At 31.9% G+C, this 21,729-nt stretch overlaps 2 protein-coding genes across 9 annotated transcripts in view; both read right to left on the reverse strand.

The window, feature by feature from the left end:
* Window positions 1-1,721: 1,721 nt before the first annotated feature.
* On the reverse strand, window positions 1,722-11,172 carry LOC124530462. Its single transcript, XM_047104636.1, has 7 exons — window positions 11,166-11,172; window positions 10,746-10,876; window positions 8,817-9,365; window positions 4,679-4,867; window positions 3,012-3,271; window positions 2,709-2,921; window positions 1,722-2,632 (listed from the first exon to the last, which is right to left on the reverse strand). Exons 1-7 carry the CDS (start codon window positions 11,170-11,172, stop codon window positions 2,164-2,166), a joined length of 1,818 nt encoding a protein of 605 aa, XP_046960592.1. The 3' UTR covers window positions 1,722-2,163.
* A 2,510-nt stretch (window positions 11,173-13,682) lies between these two features.
* Window positions 13,683-21,729, reverse strand: part of LOC124530320 — a 33,085-nt gene continuing 25,038 nt past the window's right edge. For all 8 annotated transcript variants that reach the window (XM_047104442.1, XM_047104447.1, XM_047104448.1 and 5 more), the window contains 8 exons: window positions 21,499-21,654; window positions 21,281-21,403; window positions 17,591-17,746; window positions 17,370-17,492; window positions 16,721-16,876; window positions 16,463-16,585; window positions 15,449-15,604; window positions 13,683-13,861 (listed from right to left, as the gene is read on the reverse strand). In XM_047104442.1, the coding sequence (XP_046960398.1) occupies window positions 13,707-13,861; window positions 15,449-15,604; window positions 16,463-16,585; window positions 16,721-16,876; window positions 17,370-17,492; window positions 17,591-17,746; window positions 21,281-21,403; window positions 21,499-21,654 (1,148 nt within the window). In that variant the 3' untranslated portion in view covers window positions 13,683-13,706. The remainder of the gene's footprint in view (window positions 13,862-15,448; window positions 15,605-16,462; window positions 16,586-16,720; window positions 16,877-17,369; window positions 17,493-17,590; window positions 17,747-21,280; window positions 21,404-21,498; window positions 21,655-21,729) is intronic.

Consider the following 21,729-nt stretch of genomic DNA (forward strand, 5'->3'; position numbering starts at 1 on the left):
GATTATTTAGAAAAATCGATTATTCTTCTTACCCACATTATGATTCTTGCCCGGGCCTCCTTAAATACACTTATATACGTATGTAACATATCCTACCTGGAAGCCAACAAGTATTAAAGAAATGGTAATTAATATGCGTACTCATTTTACAATTTTATATTTCGTAATCAGTATATCTCATAGTTATAAATATGATACAACACTATTAAAATAATAAAAGCAAAACAATAGGATCATTTGTCTTTGTATTGTCATTGTATTTAAATAATTGTTTGGTGCACTTTAGTTTACATATAAGAAATTAATAGCAGGTGTAGACGATCAATCAGAAGACTAAGAAGATTACATACAATACTAAAAACGTTTGCGTAGGTGTTACCAAGGATCATAGGAAAAAAACTTTCGTTAAAGAATTTTTTTAAATGTCATTATTGATTGTAAATAATGATAAATAAATTAAAATACAGGTAAAAAAAATAATGCTATGTGTTGCTATGTACATACTTATCGAGATATATGCATAGTGATTACATTTACGTTAAATCTTACTTTTCTGGCTCCGTCTTATAGCGAATTTGGACCCAAATTTTATTAATTGCAGATGTTATCAGCTTGAGCTACTAGATCCCTATAGATAGAGGAGAAATATTTCTTGTAAATAAAATAGGCTGCTATAATAATAATAATAACGTATAACGTATAATATAACAAAATATATCTTACCGAGTTGCCATATTTAAGTCTTTAAGTTTGCCTAACTAACGAGGTATGTAATTTAAAAAGTTTTTTTCACCTCAGATTAAAAAGTTCAAACAAAAACTATTAACTTTATATTATTATTATATTCACTTGGTGGAAGGGCTTTGTGCAAGCCCGCCTGGGTAGGTACCACCCACTCCAGATATTCTACCGCTAAACAACAGTACGCAGTATTGTTGTGTTTCGGTTTGAAGGGTGAGTGAGCCAGTGTAACTACAGGTACAAGAGACATAGCATGTTAGTTCCCAAGGTTGGTGGCGCGTTGACGACGTAAGAAATAGTTAATATTTCTTCTTACAGCGTTATTGTCTATAGGTGATGGTAACCACTTACCATCATGTGGCCCATATGCTCGTCCGCCAACCTATACTATAAAATAAAAAATATACATATTTGTACAGATAACATGCAAGGGATTGATTTTTCTCAAATTAAAATAGAAAATAATACGAGTAAAAACTGTATGTTAGTGTTCACATAATCAACAATGGGGTTTGTGCTGTTACGTCACTGAAGCTTCAATTCATCATTGGCAATTCGAATTATTAAAGTGTGTATGAGTTTATTCTACTACTATTAAGTAAGTAGTACTTAAAGTAAGTAAGGTAGTAAAGTAGTACTTTTTAAAAAAGTTGTTATTTACCTACCTAGCTTTATAACCATTAAACAGTTTACAGTTCAAAACATCGTTAAAAAATCTGTTAAAAATAGAAAAACGACATGACGTACAATTTTGATATAATCTATTCTATATGGTGTGCTGAATATTTAAATTCCTATTAAAATGCTTCGCCAAAAGGATAACTGTAAAAAGATGTGTAAGGTCATTATCATTTTGTATGGACAGTGTTTTTAATGTTAAAATATTTTCGAGATTTACCTTTTTTATCAACTTGCTTTTATTTATTATTTCTTTAATATTTTCGAGTCCGGAGTTTGAAAGTAGCTTTATTTTATGTTCTAAATTTGAAAAAAAAAATTGCAAAAATGTTTGCGAAAGCATATGTTTATGTGTCAGATTCATAAATTTTGAAGGATTCGTGCGGAATTTTAACCATAAGAAGATCGTGTTTGATATAAATAACACGTTTCTCATTTTAGTGTCTTGTTTTAGTAACTATATTTTGTGGTGTTCCACCTTTCATGCCACCTACTTCTTTCCTTTCGATGTTAGTCAAGATAAATCCTTTCATTTTAATGTGTAATCTTATCTTAGGGTCTCTCGTAAAGTGGTCAATGACTCAAAAAGTTACCGGTGTAGGAACACATTATTTTTATTTAAAATAAACAGCTGATAAAAAAATTCAAGTAAAAAAATCACATGAGTATTGCTTGAATAAAAATAATATACACTTATTTTAAAATATAAAAAGCTTTTTTTTCTTTAGTTTATAGTATAGATATTTAAAATTTATAAACTTCCAAATCAGATTCCGACCTGTCTTCGTAATCATCTTCTAAATGAATGATTTTTTCAACGTTTTCGTTAAATGTAACAACTGATTTTCGTGGTTTTTCTTTTTTCTTCTCACCAAATTCGTCTTCATCTTCTGATTCATCATTATCGGTTTTAAGCTTATCGATCGATTGTATAACTATAGGTAACGGTGGAATAGGATTAGGTATATCAAGTATTGTTTCACCTTGAGGCTCATTAGTCACCTCTTTTACCGCATTTACAGGTTGAACCGGTTCAAATTCTTGTACTGGAATATCAAGCATTTCTTGGAGTCTTCGTTCACTCCGTTTTAACTCTTCTATATTGAGTCTTGGTTTCGATTGAATTTCTACTTTTGGAATTGGTTCCAATGCGCTGTTTCGAGACTCTACACTATTAGAATCGTTGAATTCTTCATAGGTTTTATTTTTTCTCCTGCAACAAAAATAAAAATATACGTATATAAAACATTATATCTCATAAAGGGCTTTATAAAATAACAGTTATTTACCATTTCAAGTGTATCTGGAATTTCTTAATCAGGATAAACCAGACAAAAATCACTACAATTACTATGAAAAGCAGTACGGCTAGAACTATGGTGGCTACGAGGAGACCAGTGTCACGTCCCGGAATCGGACATATCTCGAGACCTTCGAGATGATCTTCAAGTGATAATACTCGGGCTACGTTTACGGTCACAACATTACTGTTATTTATATCACTGAAAGCAGAAAAGAAATGTTATGAATAACTCTTTCATCCTTATAATAATAAATCTATTATTTAGAAAACTTAATTAAGATGTTGTTACCTTGTGAGACTTAACACATCAACTGGCTCACTATCCCGTAATCCATACACGTAGAGTTGCAAATATGCACCAGAATTACTTTCAACATTGCGTCTCCTTCTCGAAGCATCTCCATTATTTTCCGAAATTACGACTGTCCTTAGCACTTTTATTTCGTATCCAATAGCTTCACTCAAGACATTTAATACGGTATCTTCATCGTCTAAGAATGCGTTTTGGACAGTTATAACTGCGATTTGATTTTTCGTTAATAATTTTACCTAAAAAGGGAAATATAAAAGGCAAATTATATAACCATTTTCTTATGCTTGTTAAAATATTAAAAATTGTTTGTTTTCAAGACCGGTGAGTGTCGAACGGGCTGTTGACTTTGCATAAAATAAATACATTCAGCATACTGTTAAGGCTAACAACTTAAAATATTGGTAAATAATATTGTTTATCCCGACATTAATTTTAGTTTCCATTCTATTTAACTCAGGATTTTTTGGGTCACGCGTTACTTGAGGTGAATGACGAGTATTACCTTTTATATAGATAATTCATTTTTACAATGTTTTCTTTTTTATATTTTAGTCACCGACAGCATCTGTTGTTTACATATTTGTACGGACAAAAGGTAATTAAATTACATTATCCTTAACAAACATATGGAGATATAATTATGAAATTTAGTTTTTATACTAAAATGTGTTTATTATGTCGATCTGCGTTTTAAGGTGTACGTTTACCTTTTTTGACCTTTTTGTTTATTTTTGTTTATTTTAAGTTAACAAAGCAATATTGATTATGCATAAATACAAATTTATTAAAATTAGCATTGATAAATTTCAAATACGTTGAAATATTTGAATGTTGAATCATGCAAAAATTTATGACATCTTACTTAAGTAATTCGAATATGTTATCAAAAACAAAGTTAGATGTGACATCGTCAGGTCGCATGTTACCAAGTTATATTATTTATACATTGTCCAGTTGTACCAAATATGGAACTTGAAATAACATAAATTAGAGGCGGAACCGTCTGGGGTCAAAGTTATTCTTATGTTTAGTATCTTTTGGCAAAAAAACAAGTTTTGTTAACATTAAAAAGTTTACAATATTGTCATCTAAAGTGGCTTTACCGCTATTAGAACTGGTTTGGTTTGCGTTCATAAATTAAGAAATTCAGTTTTGTTTAATCTTTGTATATAAAGTATTGTTTTATTTCATTAATAATATATATCATACTATAAGTCAATTTTATATTTTAGTAAAAATCCGATTTCTTTCTTAAATATTTTTAGTAAATATGGTACTTATATAGATTTTTATACGAAATCGATTATATTCAACAGACAACGCAGTCTAATATTTATAATTTTCGAATTCGTGTCATCTAAATAACATAGATGGCATTGTTTAGGTATTTTAAATTCATAAATATTAAAAACAAATTCGTATTAATAATAATTAATCGGGTGTGTTCTGATGATAATTAACCAATAATTCCAGTTATACAAATTTCCTTGTTTCTATTCCTTCCATTACAAGAGAGCGACTAAACTAACATAGTATATACAAGCAAGTTAATGCTAGTTAAGGATGTTGAATATTCTTTTCTCACTCTGATAAATTTTATATAGACGTCAGTATATAACATTTATAGGTATCAGATACTTTACCACAATGTCCAGCGTTCCGTTAAGACCTTTTCCATTCAAATCGGTCGCATATACAGTAAGTCGAGAATTGTTTTCTAGGCGCGCTATATTGCGCACGTGTACAAAGCCAGTCTGCGGCGCTACGGCGAGATTGTCTTCTGTACTCCAATATATTAGAGCTGCGTTCTCTCCAATATCTGCATCTGTCGCCTGTGAAACATTTTATTGAACGAACTTATTTGGGTTATATATATTGGTTTCACGTAAAACAGAAAACGTTTTAGTTATTGCTTTTAATTGTAATATTGAATCTACATTTGCAAGAGTCGATTAAAGTCGAACAACAGCTACAGCGAATTGGGTTTTGTTAAGTGATTTTATGAAATGGAAAGATTTGACTTTTATTCAAATTGAAGCAACAAAAATCTATTCAGGAGAAGATTAGTAATTGTTTAGTTGCTTGCATTAAATTTTGATTATTTTTTTTGTTAACAAAAGCTATTCAATCAACTTTAATAAAATCTTTAATAATAATCATCACTAATTAAAAAATTAACAAAAGAACAGCACTCTCTGTAATTGGTTGACAATTGTTGTTAATATTATAAATATATCTTGCTTAAAGAATAGAAATATTCCACAAAGGTACGATAGGACTGTTGACATTTAAAATCTTAATATATAAAAATCCAGTGTCACAATGTATGTTCCCAGTGAACTCTTCACCAACTCAACCGATATTGACGAAATTTGGCAATTATGTGTAATTTGGTCAAACTTAAGAGATAGGATAGTTTTCATTTCGATTAATGGCCTCAATGATTTATAAATAACAATAAACTGATTATCAAAGTTGATTGTTGTTATTAATTGTAAGTTACGAAAATTTCGAAGAGATGGCGCCCCACATAGGAATTTTTTACAGAAATCTGTCAGACCGTTTATCATTAACTTATCATAGATGGCGCTACCGTTGAATTTTAGATTTCATTTTCCACTACACGTGGTGATGGCCATTTTTTGATCGATACTCTCTGTGACATCGCTTTTTCTGGATCATTTTTCATTTTATTTTCATTTGTTGTATATTATTTTGGATATCTATATAGCTACTAATTTACAGTTACATAATGCAGTGAAATATAAGAACAACAAAATAATAGTACAAGGAATTTATTCACATAAAATTTTCAGTAAAAGTAAAATTTTCACCAAAAAAATCTAACCTCAACAATGCCCGTAGCAAAAAAGCTCGACAACGCCGTCTTGAAAGAGCTCACGAATCAGTCGAACAAAGAGCAGAAAGAAATGAAGCTCAAACAATTCGCATAGCTGATATTCGTGCGCATGAATCAAGAGAACAGCGTGATAATCGTCTCCAAGAATATTTATCGAGAACAAATCCAAATGCAATGTGTAACATTAAGAAAGGGAGCGGAATGGCTGCAGTATTACGGAAGAGTTCAATCATAATTTGGGATGAGTGTACCACGGCTCATAAACATTCGCTCGAAGCATTAAATAGAACTTTGCAGGATTTAAACAGTAATAACAGACTTTTTGGTGGAGCTATTTTACTATTATATGGTGATTTCCGGCAAACATTGCCTGTCATTCCTCGCTCTACTTTTGCCGATGAAATCAATGCATGTCTAAAACAATCATTTTTATAGAGAAACGTCAAAACTCTAAGATTGACAAAAAACATGCGAGTACAACTCCAAAATGATCCGGCAGCACAAGTTTTTTCTCAGCAATTATTAGATATTGGAAACGGTGAAGTACAATTTTATCAAGATACCCAATGCATACGATTACCAGAACATTTCTGTACTGTTGTTTAAACTAAAAATGAATTGATCGAGAGTGTATTCCCAGATATAATAAATAACTATCTAAATCATAATTGGCTTAGTAATCGTGCTATTATGGCAGCGAAAAATGTTGATGTAGATCTAATTAACTACCAGATACAACAACTATTACCAGGTGATTTAATGTCGTTCAAGTCAATCGACACTACTGTTGATGAAAATGAAGCAGTGAATTTTCCAATTGAATTTTTAAATTCTTTAGACATAACAGGAATGCCTCCACACTCGAATCAAAATTGGATCACCGATTATTCTTCTGCGTAATTTGAACCCCCCTAAACTATGCAACGGTACACGTTTGGTAATAAAAAAAATCACCGGAAATGTTCTCGAAGCAACTATTTTGACAGGAAAGTTTAAAGGAGTAATCGTTCTGTTACCACGCATTCCAATGATACCGTCAGATTCTCCAATACCATTTAAAAGACTGCAATTTCCTATTCGTTTAGCTTTCGCGATGACTATAAATAAGTCACAAGGCCAAAAAATGTCTATTTGCGGCTTAGATTTAGAGAATCCATGTTTCTCCCATGGGCAATTATACGTGGCCTGTTCACGTGTAGGAAGACCATCACGTTTATTTGTGCTAACAAAAGACAGGTTGATCAAAAATATTGTACATCGACTGGCGCTTCAGTAAACTTTAATGTGATAAACTGTGATTTATTTTAATTAAAGGTTATCAGAGTATTTATAAATAAAATGAAATTAAAAATGCTATGTTAATTTGTGTTAAATTTTGTCTTTTAAATCCCTCCTTAATCACTCAGCCACAGCAACGCGTGGCCGGGTCTGCTAGTCTTAATATATAAAAATCCAGTGTCACAATGTATGTTCCCAGTGAACTCTTCACCAACTCAACCGATATTGATGAAATTTGGCATTTATGTGTAATTTGGTCCAACTTAAGAGATAGGATAGTTTTCATTTCGATTAATGGCCTCAATGATTTATAAATTACAATAAACTGATTATCAAAGTTGATTGTTGTTATTAATTGTAAGTTACGAAATTTTTTAATTTGTGTTAAATTTTGTCTTTTAAATCCTTCCTTAATCACTCAGCCACAGCAACGCGTGGCCGGGTCTGCTAGTATTTTATAAATAAAGAAAAGCGAGAGAGGGCAATATATTTTTATTTTGAGCCCGAAGAAATTTTAAAAGGAACTCTCGTTCTTCAGAAAGTTTGCTTAATCTCTTTACTGTACACATAAAACATAAAAATGTTTAAATTTTAAATTTAGTTCGACTTTGTGTGCAAAAGGAATCTCATACAGTTAGTATTTGTCCAGAGAGATGAGTCAACTGCACACAATATTATAATGCACAAGTATTTTACGCTTAAACTTAGATGTTTACCCACACTCTGATAATCCGATGGGATGGCAAATCTAATACGACTGGAAGAGTTCAAATAGAACTGAAGAGAACTTAGCTTAGCTTTACAAGAGACGTAAGTCTAAAACCTACCAAATTCCAAACTTAGGATTGATTTGATTTAACTTCATCCATTTAAAATAAATAAATAAACATTGGACATCACATACTTTACTCTGATGTCAATGTAAATAGCTTGTATTCTGAAAAAAAAAATAGTAATATCGGTGGCACAAACACCCAGATTCAGACAACATAGAAAACTAATGAACCTTTTCTACTTAGAATTAGATGGGAATCGAACCCGGGATCTCGGATCGCACTACTCAACCACGGAGGCCGAGAGTTAATTAAAATAAACAACATAATTATGTATTCAATTTACTTATTAAATAGAATAATAATATTTCTCTCTACTACAATGTAACATCAAAATAATATTGATCACACAATATTAGGTACCTACATCTTAGTGTATCATTATTAAATTTTAATGGTATATTGTTTTACTTATTAATTATTGTTACGCTTATTTATTTAATCGTACAAAAATGAATATTTTAATAAAAATATTAAAATAAAACGCTTTGGGTTTTTGGAGGTCTACGTCTCTGACCTTACTTATTAATTAATTATATATTTTTTAAAGGTTTTTTTATGCAACGAGCCTGTGTTATTTAAGCGCTTAAGAAAAAAGTTTAAAATTAATAACAGAAAGAAAAAAGACTACAGCGTTAAATTAGACGAGTTGATTATTATCAATTCCAAATATGAGCAAATTATGTAGTATGGTAAAATCTATCATCAAATAACGAACCCAAATCGAATCGCTTTGATTTGAACTTAGCCATTACTTTTAAAATACGAGCAATTACTATTTACCACGATATGTTTGAAAGCTAGCCTTACCTTTACTTTCGTCAGAGCTCGTGGTAATATCGTGTCTTCGAGTTCTGGAACTGGGAAACCGACATATAACGGTTCATTTTCCTTTCCTTCAAATATGGGTTTATTATCGTTAATGTCAGTGACGATTAGATTCACAAAGCTGCGTCTCGCGTCGTAGACAATGGTGTCCGCCAGGATCCATTTGTTAGAGCCATATTTATCAGGCCCCTGTTGAAGTCTCTCTGTGTTCAATGAACGCCTAGTGACCGATACTTCATCACTGTCGCATTCAAGTATTAGCTGTACTTGAATCTGAGATAAAGTCATAAAGGCGATTGATTCGTGCTCCCGGTCGATGGCCCTCGCGTGCAAGCCTTCTTCGTCGACGTACAGCCATGATTGATCCGCTGGCCAGCTGTTTAAAAGATTATATCGGCAATTCTTGTACTCAGTTTGATTCAAGACAACTAAGTTTTTATGTGGTTCTTCCTCTGGTTTTTCTAATACTATTAGTGGTGGTAGACCAATTTCGCTGCCACACTCTGGTAGTGCTTCAACTCTCAGCAATACCTGTATTTAAACAATTTTAGTTTTCTTATTAATATTAAGATGATTCACGTTTCAATATAAAAATACAAAGATTTGAAATATTGCAAAAGTAATAAAATATATATCAGTGAGTTTATCAAGTGATATTCCATTAAACCATGACAAAATAAGTTATTTATAAAATTATCTTAAGCATGCAGTCAGAAAGGGTTAATGCAATATTAAGTATACATTTTATATTAATTTGAATCTTTTAAAACGGGTACCGTTAGCAGGATCATGTGACATTTCGTGAAAAATAAATTACGAGGAAGATTAGTCACAGCTTGGTATGTTTGAATATGAGAATGAGTTTGAACGAAAACCAGAGCGGGTTCATAACTACTGTACGATGATATTATATTTTCTTCCATCACTGAACCTTACCCCTAGCAAAGATATCGTGTATAAGGGTGACAAATTAAACGTAATGGATGGGAAGAATACGGTTTCGTATTATAAAAGAAAATGTATTTTTTGCTGAATCGTTAGATAATACTGATATAAAATTAGGCTAGCTTAAGCTTTACTATGAATTTACATTCATTTAATATAATGTATTAAATATTACAGTAAGAGAATTTCACTATATTTCGTGGTATTAATAAATATACAGGCTTCTTGTTAATACTTTTACTTTGTACTTTACTTATATTTAGGCAAAATTGGTTTTTTATTTGTAGCGTATGTTAATAATTAGGTGATTCCAAAAAAACATTGGTCTTATCTACATTATTCCTAAGTGGTATAGGGTATAAATTATATTGATATTATTATTATTTTCCGGCTGTTAGATTTTTATATAATAATATTTGAATTTAACGTATCAAACTCCTTGTATAATATTTATCAAAAAAAGAAAAATCAATGGCTTAAAAGCAATATGACAGTTCGTGATCCTAAAATATGAGAATTGAAGCGTCTTACTTATTAGATCATTAGTGATATACATTACTTTATGTCGCTTACGTCATTACTATTTTGATCCGTTAATTTCTAAGAACCTATACTTTGATCTTATATTTATAATAAATATATATCTTTATATTATATGCTATAAACCTTGCTCTTTGAATTTGCTAAAATTTTCTGTCTTTTTTTTGTAAATATATATATTTGTGTTAATAAGTACAAAAAAATAAAATAAAATAAACGATGTACTTAGTCGTTTCATAAATCAAATTCAACGCAAAATATAAATTAACCAACTTATATACATATCAAATATTTAAAGTATTTCGTGTGGTATCTAGACGGTACGAGTATAATATTCAAATTCGAACAGTGCACCTGCATGCGCTGAATAAAGTCGAATACAATTCTAATGTAATATAATATGTATAATACGATTAAAGCTCTCACCGAAGCGGTTGCATTAACTCGGCTATTTTCGGCAGTGGCAGTTACGATAAAACTGTACACGCCCGATTGGACTGCAGCTGACAGCAGGATTTCACCCTCGTTATTAATTGAAATTCGCTCTCGGAAATTATCTGAAAAAAATATGTATCAGTAATGCGGTTGTAAATAGAATTGTAGATATTTATGTACATCATTATTTATATTTTTCAATATTTTTTTTTAATGTTGCTTGACTAATTATCCATTGATTAATTATCCAATCAAAGCCAAAATTTAAAAACATTTCACCGTCCAAAAACTTTTTTTTTTATTTTGAACGCATAACTAAAAAGAATATGTCAGAGTAAATATGTCAAATTTTATACATCGTATTATTTTGATATATTGTTTATTACGATAGAAACGAAATAAACATGATACAGGTCATTGAGGTTAATATAATTTAAAAAATAAAATATTTATCGATCGAAAGGACGTAACAGTTAATATTAAAGCAGTAAGGTTCACTTAGTCACGAAGTCATTGAAGTTCGTAGTTCGACCTTCCATATTTATTATAAAATCACAAATATCAAAGTCAAAGACGTTCAGTCGAATTACTGTTATCTTTTTATTAATTACTATCGACCCGCTCCGGCTTCGCACGGATGCAATACTGATACTAAATATACTACAGAATTTATTTATTATCATCATCACTATACAAATTTATAAAATTATCAGTTTTTCTTTTCTATATTATATACAAAAATCTTCCTCTAGAATCACTCTATTTTATAAAAAAAAAACACAGACAGAGAAAGCGACGTTGTTTTGTGCTATGTAATGATAATTCTATACACATTATGAAAGTATATTTAAAATTGTTTAGGGTAGTACAGAATGTTTTAAATGTTTATAAAAAGTTAAAGTATTATTTTATGAATTTTTTATTTTATTTATTTTAAGCTCCCATATCTTATCATGTGGAGATTTAAAGCTCTTAATAAGAAGTATAGAAAAAAACAAACGTCATTAACTACTTCCTGTTATTTATACATATTTATTATAAGTAATACCTATGTTTACAGTATAAGTAAAGTCTAACTTAACAATTAAACATCGTCTAAAATATATATAGAAGTTCATATCGTTCAATGCATGTTTAAGACTCCTGGGAAAGAAAATACTCGCACATCAATGGTCGATACGCGCGCCTTGTGATAAGTTAAGATGAATAATGCTTTAAAGCAAATTGTTAGAAATGATTTGAGTAATGAGATGAAATAAGATTACGCGAATAAATCATAAGAGCAGTTTTCTTTGGGAGTGTGTTTCCTGGGATGAACTTTAAGATACAATGTTACGCCTACAAAACTATTGCAATTTACTATTGACACTTATGCGAATTAAATGTTTAGGCGCAAAGGACTACATTTGCATTTGCATTGTAAGAGGGTTCCGTATCAGCATGAAGCTTCTTAGTAGTCTAAGTAATATGTTCGTTTGGACTTTGTTTATAAATTAATTTGAATTATCATTTAGGAGTTCTGCTTGTACAATTTATTGATCTAAATTCCAAAAATGTTAAAAATATATTTTGTATGAAGAAGATAAAACTAAAATCATAGTATTTATTTTATTAAATACGAGAAATTTTAATAATAAAAAAAAAACAAGCAATTACCTAAAGGTTAAAGCGATTTATTTAGATTTAGTTTGGCTTCCAAGTAATAGTCATAAGGCCAATTATTGTCATTGATCGGGTAGGTATTTATTTATGCACACCGACTTTGTAGGTATCTTTTCCTTATCTGTATATGTATATAATCCCCTTTGAATGAGATTGATTAGCCGCTGATAACCGCTTGATAACAGAAAAACCCATAGTCAATGAATAAAGGACATATTTGAAATTGTTTTCGCTTACAATGCATACACGCATGGATTGGAACTCACGTCTTAAAGAAAAGGTCACTTAAATAACTGTAATATGTCCGATTAAACCTAAGCCAAATGGAGCATACGAAACAGTTCAGTGAAGCAACGAAAGCGAATACAAACACGAAATCATCGTTTTGTTAATAAGCCAATAAATAAACATCAAAGTAATCGCATTTTGTATTCGTTTTTGTTGTTTCACTTTGATATTTTATGCATTCCATCTGCGGTTTGAAAGCAAGATGAAAAATCTGATAACAAGCGATAAAAAAGTATGTTTAGGGAGTCGTTATGTGGAACACAAACAAAAATAATATGTAAATATTTCACGAAAACAACTGTTTGATACGTGAAATATTTACATGTTGCAAATAAGGATTCTTGTAGTTTACATACGTTAATGCTAAGCACATGTTGTATAAAAATTTCGGCATTAAGCCTTCTATTGTAGGTCAAGTAATCATTTTATAACAGGTACATCATTCAGAAATTAAAACGATTCCAGAATTACAAGCTTTGATATTTACAGCTTCTTTAAAACAATGAATTAAAAAAAAATATTTTATGTGAACTTCACACTCAAATCGATGTTAATACTAAGGTGTTACATATAAAAAAATATAACAATGTATATATAACATTGAAAATAATATATATATATAAAAAAATATAACAGAGTCGAGATGGCGCAGTGGTTAACAGATGATTGCTGTTTCAAACCCAGGCAAGCAACGCTGATTCATTAGCTTAATTTGTCTTTATAACTCATCTCGTGCTCAGCGGTGAAGGAAAACATCGTGAGGAAACCTGAATGTGACAAATTTATATGCCACATGTATATTCCACCAACCCGCATTGGAACAGCGTGGTGGAATATGTTCCAAACCTTCTCCTCAAAGGGAGAGGACGCCTTTAGCCCAGCAGTGGGAATTTACAGGCTGTTGTTGTTTTTGTTTGTTGTGGTATATTTTTTACGAATTATCGATGCAACGAGTTAAAGCATTATTTGTTTGAAATATTCCATAAAAAATAAACCGCTTGCTTACTTACCGTCGTCATCAACATCAAGGGAATACGAGATCGCTTCACCGTTTTCCGCAGTAGCTTGCACTCTGCCGACCACTCCAGATTGATTTATATCCGCCCATAAGAAATATGACGTTCTACTAAATGTCACCGCTGGTGGAGCAGTATCTTCTGTAATGAACAAAGTTTCGAGATATTCAGTCGCAATGAGGTTTTGCGGTTCGTGTGGTTATTGTGACCTTTCGAGTTTAAATAAAACTTGTAAACCATTATGTCCCATTAAATTCAGCGTTTTGGTTATTTCAAGCGACATGCAATATTGTATTGGGCAGTTTTGTTTACATCATTGGTTATACGTTAAAAAGAAATTACTTAATTTAAAAAGAAAATCGTTTTTTTTAAATGCATAACTTTTACAAAATATTCAATAATATATGTGCTTTATTTGTGTTTATAATTGATCTCATGCTCGGCGGTGAAGGAAAACATCGAGAGGAAACCTGAATGTTTCTAATTTCATCGAAATTCTGCCACATGTGCATTCCAACAACCCGCATTGGAACAGCGTGGTGGAATATGTTCCAAACCCTCTCCTTAATGGAAGAGGAGGTCTTACCTCAGCAGTGGGAAATGTACAGACTGTTACTCTACTTTACTTATTCAATAAAGCGATTTAAATTAACATTTCAAGAAATATCAAGAGAAATAAATATGAAATGTATTCGCAAGAATGTGATTCAATTACAGCTATATGAAAACGTGTAATGCAAATCTCGATCTATTACAAAATAAAAATGTTTAAGAATAAGACAATAAATTTAAAATAAGATTTTGTTTTTGTATATACGTCTGAATATTAAAAAAGAATTATGATTTTAACGAGAACAAAATTAAGGTTCATTCTAATACAAGCTTCTCATTAAATGTTACTGCTCCCCCTTCAATAAATTACGCCAAGCCATGGCATCAAGTTCTTAATTTAAAACTGTAATTCTAAACTGTTCTTTTTCATAAATAAATATCTCAGTCGTGAGAAAGAGATAGAGATACTGTAAGAATATAGAAGATATATATCCATCTTTGTAATTAAATTATAATTCAATTATGCAGTATTTTGTACTGCTTAGTCTAAAAACACTTTTTAAGGAAATTAATTAGAGTCAATTTTCTACATGTTTATTAACATAATTATCTATCTGTCTCGTAAAGATAATTATTAGTAAAATAAACGCAAAGTTTTGTAATTTTTTACCGCTAGTAATAAAATAAACTTTTTATATATATCTATATATACAAATATGTATGTAAATTTATTTAGTAACACAATGTATTTTTTTTGTAACATAATGACGATTTAAAAGTGCTAGTAAAAGTCTACTTGAATAAAATTTATTATGATTTGATTATATATAACCTTTTTTATATAATAGATAATTTGTATTCTAATAGCTTAATCATTACATTAATGCTATAAACTCAATTAATTATAATTAAGTAGCGATCAATTTGTTTTACATGTAAATTGCTGGATAATATATTGATCGATTTCACGCTAAAATAAGCTTTGCATGAATAATATAATTATTATTTTATATCGGAACGCAACATAATCGTTCAATTGTAGTTTATATTAGTTTGTTATAGAACTTCTCACTTAAAAAAATTCCATCTTTCCAATCTAGGCTATGGCCTAATTTTTTCTATTAATTAAAATTAATAATCTAGATAGTTTAATATTCGTTGATAATATAAACATACCTGAATTTGTAATGTCTAGCAGAAGTACAGCGCTAGCACGGCCCGCATGAAGCGTCAGCGCGATGTGGGTGAGTCCGTCTGGGAGCACCGCAGACGCGGCCTTGCGTATCGTCACGACGCCATTCGAAAAATCAGCTTCGAATAAAGACTCGTAACCTAGAATATTGTTAACATTTCACAAATTGCGCCCTCATGCAAATATTAATAATAATCATGTAGAATATTTACATGATACCAAAACTAAAGATGTATGCGGATTGGAGAGTAGACAAAGCGACATTACTTCCAAAAATGATTAATATTTACCTCCGATAATTTGTATACTCGTGCCATCGTACCCGGATATAGTGATTGTTTCGTGAGATACCACGCCATTTTTGACTTCACCATTATAAAGAATTTTACTAAATGTTGCTTCAGTTCCAGAATCTGAAGAATAGAAAAAAATATTAAATTAATATTTTATGAATAACAGAATATCGATAAAAGTAATTAAGAAACATTGATTTTGCAAACCTGTGTCAGCTATATTTAACAAAAGTACAGCACTAGCTCGGCCTGCTTGGAGTGTTAGAGCGATGTGCGTGAGTCCGCCTGGGAGCACCGCAGACTCAGCTTTGCGTATCGTTACGACTCCATTCGACAAATCAGCTTCGAATAAAGACTGGTGGGCTAAAATAAATATAGAGTTTGACTTTATAACATTACAAAGGTTAGTATAAACTTAAAGTTGGAATCAGCGATATACACAGATTGCTCAGATATATAAAAAAAATTATATAACAATCATAAACCAAATATTAATGATACAATACAAAACGCTCTGAATCACTCATGTTATCGTTTGACTTAAAGTAATAAAATTTTAAGCAAAGTTAACTGAAGAGAACAAAAAACAATCATTAAATCGAATATGAATAACAAAATTACACAAAAAGGGTTTTTCTTGGTTTAAAGGTTACGATTATTTTCAATTTAATAATATCTACATAGATCCAAATATACTATAGTTACCTCCAATAATTTGTACACTCATGCCGTCGTATCCGAATATCGTGATCGTTTCGTGAGATACCACGCCATTTTCTATTTTTCCATCATAAATAGCTTTACTAAATGTCGCTTCAATTTCTGACCCTGAGGAAGAAAGTGGTCAAAAGTTGAATCTACTGGCAGAATATGTGATCATATAGTTAACTTTGTTCATATAAATAAAAAAATGTGATCGTTTTGCTTCATACGTTCGTAATTAGAGACATTAATTTGGCAAACCTGAATCGGTGATATCTAGCAGAAGTACAGCGCTAGCGCGGCCCGCCTGAAGCGTTAGAGCAACGTGCGTGAGTCCGACTGGGAGCACCGCGGACGGGGCTTTGCGTATCGTGACAATGCCGTTCGAAAACTCTACTTCGAATAAAGACTCGTAAGCTGAAATTTAATTAATGGTTAGTTTGCAATTACATAGTTTACATAAATAACAGAAACTAGGAGTTTGTATCATGATGTATTAATATCATTGGAATTTAAATAAGAACATTTATTTTGAAGCAATGATATTTATAAATAATTATAACATCAATAGTAAAGTAACAACTCGATTAGTTATGAGAAGAGTAAAACTTGGAGGGAGAATGTGATTGTAGCGCTAACTTAACTATACGTAGTGTTAAATTAGTGCTAAATTTTTACGCCTTGAGCGTTTCTTCTTAGTCTCGTTTTTTAAGTTGCACACGTTATTTACGGAGTGCTTGCGTTATTTATTTGTATTCAACTACAAATACACTCAGTCTATAAATAAAAGTAAATTTTATGATTAAAATTTGAGCATAGATATTCTTTTCCTAATTCAATTTAACTATATGATATTAATCACGATAATATCTTTTAGGTATGAATTGAGAGATATATTATTAACACTTACTTCCAATAATTTGTACATTAGTGCCTTCATATCCGGATATCGTAATCGTTTCGTGAGACACCTCGCCATTTTCCAGATTTCCTTTGTAAAGAACTTTACTAAATGTATCTTCAGTTGCTGATTCTGGAGAAAAATAATTTATTTAATTATTTAATAAAGATCGTTCAAATTTCTAACTAAATATCAGATTAGTGGAGGAATAATAAAATTATGTAGTAAACCTGATTCATTAATATCCAGCAAAAGGACAGCGTTAGCTCGGCCCGCTTGGAGTGTTAGCGCGATGTGCGTGAGTCCGCCTGGGAGCACCGCAGACTCAGCTTTGCGTATCGTTACGATTCCATTCGACAAAGTAGCTTCGAATAAAGACTGGTGAGCTAAAATAAATATAGAGTTTTAGTTTATAACATTATGAAGGTTATTATCAGGGCCGTAGCCAGGATTTCATTTCGGGGGGGGTTCGTGCTCCAGGAAAAGCAAAAGGTTTTTTTTTAAATAAGCTTAAGTAGGTATATTATAATTAGACATAATTTATACACATTTATTTAAAAGACAACCGATGGCTTATTTTATGTTATAGGGGGCAAACGAGCATGAGGCTCACCTGATGGAAAGTGATTACCATCGCCCATGGACATCTGCGGGGCTTGCAGGTGCGTTACCGGCCTTTAAGGAAGGAATACGCTCTTTTTTTATGGTTCCGAAGTCGTATCGGTTCGGAAAAAACGTCGCTGATGCTGGTGCAACAGAGTGGTTTTGCAAAGTAGAAAATGTCTTAAAAATCGTGATGTTGTGGTTTTTTGAACATTTAGGTGGTGCGGGTGAAACTTTGACGAGTTGTCCGAAGGTGAAATTCCGCAGCCGGGATTAATCCAAACAATGCGCCCAAATATTTTCCGTGAAATATTCGAAAGTAGAAGATGCAGAGTGATCTAACATCTCTACGCAAAGTTAAAGGACCCAGCAGGTCGAAAAGGGCTTCATCATCATTTCGGCCGTGAGACGTCCACTGCGAAAAACTTGATCGTCGATAATTCGAGCCGCTCTGCGTTGGATACGGACAAATGAAAGAAGCTGGTATTGGGGAGCACCCGCCTAGAGTTGTAAGCAATATTCCATGTGGGGTTCAATTTGCGCCTTGTATAGTTTTAGGCGATGGGCCGGCGTGAAATACTGTCATGGCTTGCTGAGCACACCGAGTTTTTTTGATGCCAATTTGGCTTTGCGTTCCTATTGACCGCGGAAGTGAACGAGGCTCGAAATATCCACGTCAAGTATTCCAATACTAGCTGTGGCGGCTATTGAAATGTTCTGAAATCGTGGAGATACAAGAAATGGTAATTTTTAGCAGCTAACGCGCAAACATGCCTCCTTTTGGGGTTGAAGTGGACTAATTTTAGCCAGTGGGTCCGAAACTACTAAGTGAGCCTAAGAGACTACTACGGGAAAGTACTTCCCCGTCATCAGATATTTTAATAGCTAAATAGCAATCATATATGTCCTTAGTTTAGCCGGCCCCAGTTAGAGACTTTGTTTAATGATGACTCGATTTCAGACGTTTTCCCGAGAAATATTAGCCCGGCCGGTGTATGAGGTGTCTACAGTACTGTCATCTGCATAGCAGTGAATGTTACAGATTTGCAACAAGTCACTGATATGCAGAAGGAACAGAATGGGTGATAGAACGCAGCTGTGTGGAACACCAGCATTGACGAATTTTAAATCAGAGAATGCACCATATAACGACTTTAATGTTCCGATCTGCCTTTTTGGCATGGTGATCCAATTGCATAATTCCCCGGTAAGGAAGGGAGCTTCGAAAGAAGCGCTTTGTGCCATACGCTATCGAAGGCCTTCGCTATGTCCAGAGTGGCCGCCAATGCCTCCCACTTGCTCTCAACTGCTTCCCTTGCCTTGCCCATCTATAACTAAGGTAATCTAGAAGATCACTGGCTGAACGACCCCGACGGAAACGAAACAAGGAGGTGATGGCTATTGGCCTATAATTGGACGGGTCTGGGCGGTTGCTCTTTTTAGAGATAGGATGCACCAAAGTAGTCTTCCAGGAGTTCGGCTGCTTTCGAAGTCGGCGACTATTCGGTAAAGAGCGCCGATTATCCGTTTTTTAATAATATAGTATGAATATTCTCAATAAAATATACATACATGGTTTTTGGTAATTTGACATATATCCGTTAGAATGTGATAGGGCTGATTATTTGGACTATTGAGGAGGATCTCACATGAGGATATTTTTGTACACTTTTTCACTCCAATGAACGTGTCATTATGATAGTTAGTAATCTTGATCCCATCTTGATCAAGTATAGCTTCTAATGGTTCAGAGTTATTATCCCAATAAGACGCGACTCCTGAATACGCGTTAAGCTCAAATTTATAAAAAAATAATTTCCTTTCAGAGACTTCTTCGTGAGAATAGTAAGGATAGAATTCTGCATTATACACTGTAGAACATGCTGTGTGTGCTGTGCTCTTTTATAGAGAGTTTCTCGGATTCGATTATTAATACTTTATTTAAGCTATATTACAAAATGTCTTATTTATAACTTAGCTATTGAACGGTTTCTGTTCCTATATTTTATTTTAAATTTGTATTAAGTAAGATTTTTTTTTTCATTAGTTGTTATTTTTAGTTAATTTTGAGGAAATTTTAAAGAGGGACCTAGTAGTAGAGTACGAATTCGTTCATGTTCGACTACGAATTTCCACCAGCGTCCTTTCTGATCATTTTATTTCGATTGATTTGAAATAATTTCCTTCTTTTTATAAATTTTTGGAAAGCTTTAAACGGTTACGTTTTTAAAACAATCTGCAGGCCAAGATTTATTATAATGATTTTTTTAGTTTTTAAGGCATTTTTGAGGAATAAATCTCAAAAAAAATATTGAAATAATTTCGTTTTCCGTCTTGCATTTTTAAATTTGAACGAATAATTATTATCTATAATATATCCAGTGTTTAATCGTTTTTGTAAAACAAAAACAAAGTAGATTTTAATTGATATTTTTTAAATAAGTTGAAAAAAGCTAAAAAACACGATAACTCAAAAATGGTTCACTTTTGGATCATGCATATGGGGGTTAAAATTATTTCAAATAGTCACCCCTATCACCTCCTAACGGATATACGTCGAGTTACCAATACCCTGTACATAGAATGTATCAGAAATTTTACAATCTGTCTTACAAATTTCAAAATGTAATGGCACTCTGTAAAAGGTCTTCATTAGTATCTAAAATTACTAACGTATAAAATGTGAATAAGGGTATGATTATTATTGCCTCTAGTCTTTGCGTAAAATGATTCATTTTGTTTAGATTTGTTGTCGTATCTAGACAAAACGACTTAATTTTCTGAAGAAATCAATAAATACTTACATTTGTTTGTTTAATTAGCGTAAATTTTTTTTTGATAATACGATACCGGTTAGCGAAAAAATTTCGGGGGGGGTTTGAACCCCCAAAACCCCCGCCTGCCTACGGCCATGGTTATTATAAACTTAAAGTTGGAATCAGGTATTTACACAGATTATTGAGATACTTAAAACATATTAATACATAACAATAATAAACCAAATATTAATAATACATTAGAGTTTGCTCTGAATCACTCATCATATCGTTTGACTTTGAGTAATAAAATTTTATTCAAAGTTAAATAAAGAGAATAAAAATCAATCATTACATCGAATATGGATATCAAAATTATTATTATCTGTATCAATTATAGCAAAACTGTTTACAAGGTTTAAATGTTTCAATTATTTTCGATTTAATAATAATTATTATCTGTATCAATTACACCAAAACAGTGTTTTCATGGTTTAAATAAATTATTTTCGATTTATTTATCTACCTAAATATGTTTAAATCCAAATATACTTTATCTACCTCCTAAAATTTGTACACTCGTGCCGTCGTATCCGAATAGCGTGATCGTTTCGTGAGATACCACGCCATTTTCAATTTTCCCATCATAAATGGCTTTACTAAATGTGGCTTCGATTTCTGATCCTGAAGAAATAAAAAATAAATACAGTATTAATAAAATATTAATGAGTAAATGTGATTGATTTGCTTAGTAAAATTGTCATTTTAATTTGGCAAACCTGAATCGGTGATATCTAGCAGAAGTACAGCGCTAGCGCGGCCCGCCTGAAGCGTTAGAGCAACGTGCGTGAGTCCGACTGGGAGCACCGCGGACGGGGCTTTGCGTATCGTGACAATGCCGTTCGAAAACTCAACTTCGAATAAAGACTCGTAAGCTGAAATTTTGTAAATAGTTAGCTTAATGTGCACTTGTAGAAAGAATGATTTATAATTTCTTAAAATTTGGAGGA

Source organism: Vanessa cardui, chromosome 6 (genome assembly GCF_905220365.1).
Source record: "Vanessa cardui chromosome 6, ilVanCard2.1, whole genome shotgun sequence".
Lineage (NCBI taxonomy): Eukaryota > Metazoa > Arthropoda > Insecta > Lepidoptera > Nymphalidae > Vanessa > Vanessa cardui.

Coding starts and splice junctions, on each gene's coding strand:
- LOC124530462 (XM_047104636.1), bottom strand. Junction 9,366..10,745: donor GAGTTAATGCAACCGCTTCG/GTGAGAGCTTTA, acceptor GTTTAAATACAG/GTATTGCTGAGAGTTGAAGC. Junction 3,272..4,678: donor ACGGAACGCTGGACATTGTG/GTAAAGTATCTG, acceptor TTCCCTTTTTAG/GTAAAATTATTAACGAAAAA.